The sequence below is a fragment of the Carlito syrichta genome, unplaced genomic scaffold, assembly GCF_000164805.1.
Source record: "Carlito syrichta isolate Samal-C Ts95f unplaced genomic scaffold, Tarsius_syrichta-2.0.1 Scaffold304626, whole genome shotgun sequence".
NCBI lineage: Eukaryota > Metazoa > Chordata > Mammalia > Primates > Tarsiidae > Carlito > Carlito syrichta.
In genome coordinates this window covers 94,296-100,288 of record NW_007248722.1, presented here as the reverse complement: position 1 = coordinate 100,288, position 5,993 = coordinate 94,296, and the positions used below count along the sequence as shown (strand labels likewise).

Below are 5,993 nucleotides of genomic sequence, written 5' to 3'. Positions count from 1 at the left end.
GCACTCCAGTCTGGGCGACAGAGTGAGACTCCAACTCAAAAAAAAAAAAAAGAATAGCACTAGCCACCAAAATACCTTTCATTCCCTTTTTTTTTTCTTTTTGAGTTAGAATCTCTCTCTGTTGCTCAGGCTATAGGGCAGTGGCACATTCACAGCTCACAGCTGCCTCAACCTCCTGGGTTCAGGTGATCCTCTCGCCTCAGCTTCCTAGTTGCTGAGAGTACAAGCATGCACCACCACATCTGGCTAAGTTCTAAAAATTTTCTGTAGAGATGAGGTCTTGCTATGCTGTCCAGGATGGTCTCGACGCCCTGAACTCAAGCAATCCTCCCGCCTCAGCCTCCCAAAGTATCGTGGTTATAGGCATGGGCCACCATGCTTAGCCTGCCATTCTCAATAATGTACTAAATTGCCAGCGTGCACCACAGACCAGCGGGGCTCAACACCTGTGCCCATCGTCCAGTTGGGTAGTTGACAGCCTACCTAGACATGGGGGCTGCTGTGGACACCATGCTCCGTGCTGGGGACGGGGGCTTTAGGAAGCGAGTGAAGGCCTGCTTGCGTGGATGAGCACTGCTGCTGGACCAAGACTTGCTGCCCTCTGCCTTCAGAGGTGCCACCCGTTCTCACCCCTCCACCCAACAATGCATTGCACCCCGTTGCCTGCCAGGCACTGTGCGGGCATTGAGGACACAGCACTGAGCTGGACGGACCTGGCGCCACTCTCAGCAGCTCCGTGCTCATGGCGGAAACTATACAAGGAACAACACGGAGGCACAGCACGAGTTTTAGAGCGAAATGGAGCTGGGTTGGGGGGTGGACGTCTGGCAGGCCTTTCAGCTCACGGGTGTGGAAGTCACACAGGCCTGGGGTGACCCTCAGTGGCCACTCCGCAGCCCTGTCCTCCTGAGATGGGTTTCACGTCCACATCGGTAAAGTCGGCATCGTAGAGCCCACCTCCAGGGCTGCTGCGCGTGTGGAATTCACTTGTACCTGGGCCCACCCTACAGTATTCCTCAGAGGGGAGTTGTTACCCTTATTGGTTTATGTATTTTTAGTCCAGGTCTCCCTCTGTTGTCCAGGCTAGAGTGCAGCAGCATGATCATGGCTCCCCGCAGCCTCAGCCTCCTGAGCTCAAGCAATCCTTCCACATCAGCCTCGTGAATAGCTGGGACTACAGGTACACTCCACCATGCCCAGCTAATTTTTTTTTCCCTAGGGATGAGGTCTCACTATATTGCCCAGGCTGGTCTCGAACTCCTGGGCTCAAGTAATCCTCCCGCCTCGGCTTCCTAAAGGGCTAGGATGACAGGCGAGAACCACCATGCTCAGATATTATGCTCATCTTGGTGTGTACCAAGCTTTCTCCTTCGTGGCCCTGCTTCAGGACCCGTGTCTGGGATCAGCACAGTGCTTGGCACAGAGGACAGAAGAACGCAACGCAGTCATAGAAACACGAGCACCCACAGGCGCTGAGCAGATGCCCACGGTCCCCGGGTCCCTGGAGGGAAGCGTGACCCTCATCCCACCTCACAGAGCCCGGGCGAGGTCGACACTCACCCAGCGTCACAGAAGGGCGGGATCTGGTGCCAGGGCCAACCTGTCCCCCAGCACTGCCACTGCAGACGCGTCCCCGTCGCCTTGAATCCCAGGCCCGCCCGGGGAAGACTGGCCCAAGCAAGCGGGCAGGGGAGGCCCTGCCTGCGGCCTCTTGGACCCCATGCGCCAGCGCCCGGTGGCCCTACCTGTGATGTTGACCATGACGCTGCTGACCTTGGAGATGCGGCTGGACTCCACCTTGCACGTGTAGTTGCCGCTGTGCTCGGTCATGGCCACTGCAGTGAACACGGCCTCGCTGCTGTGCCAGCTGGTGGCCACAATGGCCTTGTCCTTCTGGATGATGATCTCTGGGAACTCACGGGCCTGGGGCGTGACCTGGATGGTGCAGGCCACGTGGAGCAGGTCTCCCTCCGTGATGGTCCCGACAGGACGCACGTGGAACCTGGGCACAGAGAAGGACTCTGTGGGGGAGAGACAGCTGCGGTCAGAGGCGGCCGGCGTCAGGTGTAGACGGGGAAGGATTCCGAGCGAGAGGGACGGCCGGGTCAGGTGGACAGAGAGGACTCCCCGTCCGGCCTGCACTTCAGCTGTGGCTGTTTGAGTGGGAGTCTTTCTGCCGCCTAGGCTGAGGGCTGTGGTGTGATCAAAACCCACTGCAGCCTCAATCTTCTGGCTAGGACCCGCTTCCACCTCAGCCCCTCAAGCTGCTGAGACCACAGGCACATGCCACCACTCTCGGCTCATTTTCGTGAGAGATGGGGTCTCACTATGTTGCCCAGGCTTTTCTCAAATCTGGGCTTGAGCAATCCCTTCTCCTTGGCCACCCTGGTGCTGGGATTGCAGGATCGAACCCTGTGCCTGGCCCCTCCCTCTCCCTGGTCCCAGCGGTCCCCCTGGGGAACTTACAGGCCCGCCCTCCCCCCAACAGCCTGTCTCTGCCCGACCCACCCGCCCTTCCGCTCATGCTTAGTCTCCAGCCTCCCCTTCACCGCCAAGCCCTGCCAGACAGGCTCCCTAGCTCTGCCTCCAACCCCTCAGTGACCCCAGAGGCAGCCGCAGCCCTCAGATGCGACCCTGCCTCCCTGTAAGGGCGATTCTCCCGGGCTCTCCTCACTCCTCTCGTGGAAACACGGTGTTTCAGCATGAGTGTCCTGCAGCCTCAAAGCATTGGCTCCCCGGACTGGACTGCTCCGGGGACACACATCTAACCCCATGCCCAGAGGGGCTTTTGGTCAATTCTATTTCACGTTGGTAAACTCTGGCCATGACTCACCGCATTGACTGCATGACTCACTCGGTTTGAAAGACAGTTCTGGTCCTACACAGGTCGGGGGCCAGGACACGGGGTCCCAGGGCTGCAGAGCTCGGTCCTCAGCTTTGCTCCACGTATGACACAAATAAGACTGTAGCACGAATGGGCATGTGCCGCTCTCCAGCTGTGCAAGTGCAGGCTGGGATGTCAGGAAGGGCCGGAGCAAGCTTGGAGGACAACTTCACCAGGGCTTCACGGCCACCAAGTCACTGACTTTCATCCCCAAAAGCCACCATCAAAATGCAGCCTGCTTCCCCAAGAGGAGCCAACTTTTAGGACACTCAACGTGAGGCCCTCGGGTTACCTCCATTATAACCGAAGGGTTTTCTCTTTACCCAGGTGCACCAGAGACTTAAATACCAAACAACATCTGAATCGACCGTTTGCTAGGAATTAACCCCATAAGCAATAATAATACAATCCTTGCCAAAGCACCCAGGTTGTAAGTACAAGCAACTGTATGGCAGGATGGCTGTAACGGCAAAACCTGGGAAGCACCCAAGGGCCCATCGACAGAGATGAGATAGGCACACCTGGGCGCGGCAGCACACGCCTGTCCTCCCAGCGCTCTGGGAGGCTGAGGCGAGAGGTTGGTCTGAGCCCCGGGGTTCGAGACCAGCCTGGACAACTTGGCAAGACCTCGTCTCTACAATAAATCAAAATATCAGCCAGATGTGGTGGCACAAGACTTGCGGTGCCAGCTATTGGAAGGCTGAGGCGGAAGGATCCCCTGAGCCCAGCAGGTTGAGGCTGCGGTGGCCATGAACACGCCACTGCACTTCAATCTGGGCGACAGAGTGAGTCTTCAACGCAAAAAAAAAAAATGAGCAAGGCATCGTGGTGCACACTTGTACTCCCAACTACTTGGGAGGCTGAGGTAGAAGGATCGCCTGAGCCCAGGAGATCGAGGCTGTGGCGAGCTGTGATTGTGTCACTGCACTCCATCCTGGGTGACAGAGTGAAAGCCCAACTCAGAAAAATAAAATAAAATGGTACACACACACACACACACACACACACACGCATGATGGGCGGAGTGACATGTGAGGGCTGGAAGAAGGGTCCATTTATGACCAATGCCAGGGCTCCTCCTCTGGGTCGACTCAAGGCTGCCCTCATGGGAGTGTTCCTCCCGGACTCCTGGCTTGGCAGGTGCGCCAGCCCCGGGCGCATGGGGCTCTGTCCTAGCCCCTCCCTCTGACCGCTGCAGGCCCCCCTCTACGGCTGCCTCCTGTCTTTCGACAGCCTTCCTTGGGCCACCTCATTTGTTTGCTCTGCATCCCTGTGCGTCCAAGGGGCCCGGGCCCCTTCCCTGTGATCTCCAGACTCAGCCTCTTGGGGTCTGGCCCAGAGCACCTTAAGGTGGCAGTTTCCACACTGCAGGTTGCAGGACGCGTCAGTGCTGCGAGTCATGACCAGCATTTTAAAAACCAAAACAGACTAGATTAGAAGACATCAAAATGCATCATGTGGGCCTGGCACGGTGGCCGGCGCCTGGCGTCCCAGAGCTTTGGGAGGCTGAGGCCGGAGGACTGCTTGAGGCCAGAAGTTCGGGGCTGCAGGAGGCTATGCTTGTGCCACTGCACTCCAGTCTGGGCCACAGAGTGAGACCCTTTCTCGAAAAATAGCTATTTTGGGTAATGCCTGATGTATATTCAGGGTAAGTGTTGCTGGTGAAACTTTTGCTTGGGAAAGGATATACAATTTAACTTCAGGATGCCGCCCAAAGGATGAAAGAAAAAGACCGAAAGAGAGTGAGAACAGGTCTGAGCGCCGAGGACAGCAGCCCCGCCCCGGGCCTGTGCCCCTCCCCCCAGGCCAGCAGGAAAGTGCGGGGCGGGGGGGGAAGGCTCTGACCCCGCACGGTGACCAGCTCGCTGCGGGCGGCCTCCGAGGTCTCCACGCGAATCCCGGAGAGAATCCGAGCCTGGCAGCGGAAGAACAGGACGTGGTCCAGCTCCTCCACCGGGAACTCCAGTGCCACGAAGTTCTGGGCCCTCGACGTCTTCTCCCGCCTCTGCTTGGCGACCTTCGAGTCCAGCTCGACCTTCTCGACCGTGAAGTGTATGGGGGCCTTTTCCTCCGGGACGGAGCAATTGACCGTCACGACCCCGCCTTCGACAGCCTCTCTCTTGTCCAGCGTCACCCTGGGGCGGGGCACTCCTTCGGGGAAAGAGGGGGTCCGTGAGCCGCAGTGCAGCCGCGTCCAGAGGCCACCTGCTCCCGGCGCGCCCAGTGCTACCCGCCAGGGGCTTACTGGACCAGGCGCTCTGAAACATGCAACACGGGTTCAAGGTGTGGCGGTGCCTTCAGGGGTCATAGCCCCACTGGGGAGGCGGCAACGTCAAATTGCGGCCACTGCCGTTTTGAGGAAACCACAACCGGGTTCATCTTTGGCGCTGTGAGTGCTGCTGTGATCCATCGGACACCAGTCACGAGCTGGGTCACCTCGGCTCATGCCACAGACGCAGGGGGCTGCCACCAGCCAGCGTCTCCCTGCTCTTGACGTCACACCCAGAAGAGCAGGCGGGTGCACGAGTGTGGCCCCGAACTAATGAACGGCCTTTCGAGGAGCCCACGGGTGGCCGGTCCACGTGACACCGCATCAGCCTCTCAGTTACCTCCCAGCTAGAGGGATGGTCATCGCCTTTCTACTGAAAAGGATTCTGAAGGGTAGGTGGGTCAGGGACTTGGCCAGTTGGAACCCCAGCACAGCGACCTCGGTCCTGCAGCCTTACCTGCAAGAACCCCACTGAATGCAGAGCGGGCATAAGGCTGGGGAGGTCAGCTGTGTTTTGGAAAGTGTCAGAGCAGAAATCATCATGCTAGCCTTCTTTTTTTGCTTGTTTGTTTTTTTGAGCCAGGGTCTCACTCTGTCCCCAGGCTGGAGTGCAGTGGCATGATCACAGCTCACTGCGGCCTGGACCTCCTGGGCTCAGGTGATTCTCCCTCCCCAGCCTCCCTTGTAGCTGGGCCTACAGGCATGCACCACCACACCCAGCTATTTTTTTTGTTGTTGTAGAGATGAAGTCTCACTATGTTGCACAGGCAGGTCTGGAGCTTCTGGGTTCCAGCGGTCCTCCCGCCTTGTCCTCCCAAAGGGCTGGGATGACAGGCGGGG

The 5,993-nt window shown here is 58.3% G+C and overlaps 1 protein-coding gene across 1 annotated transcript in view; it reads right to left on the bottom strand.

Moving 5' to 3' along the window:
- Nucleotides 1–5,993, bottom strand: part of PECAM1 (platelet and endothelial cell adhesion molecule 1) — a 66,179-nt gene that overhangs the window by 18,135 nt on the left and 42,051 nt on the right. The window contains exons 7-8 of the mRNA XM_021713591.1: nt 4,730–5,035; nt 1,746–2,021 (exon numbers count right to left, since the gene is read on the bottom strand). Coding sequence (XP_021569266.1) covers nt 1,746–2,021; nt 4,730–5,035 — 582 coding nt within the window. The remainder of the gene's footprint in view (nt 1–1,745; nt 2,022–4,729; nt 5,036–5,993) is intronic.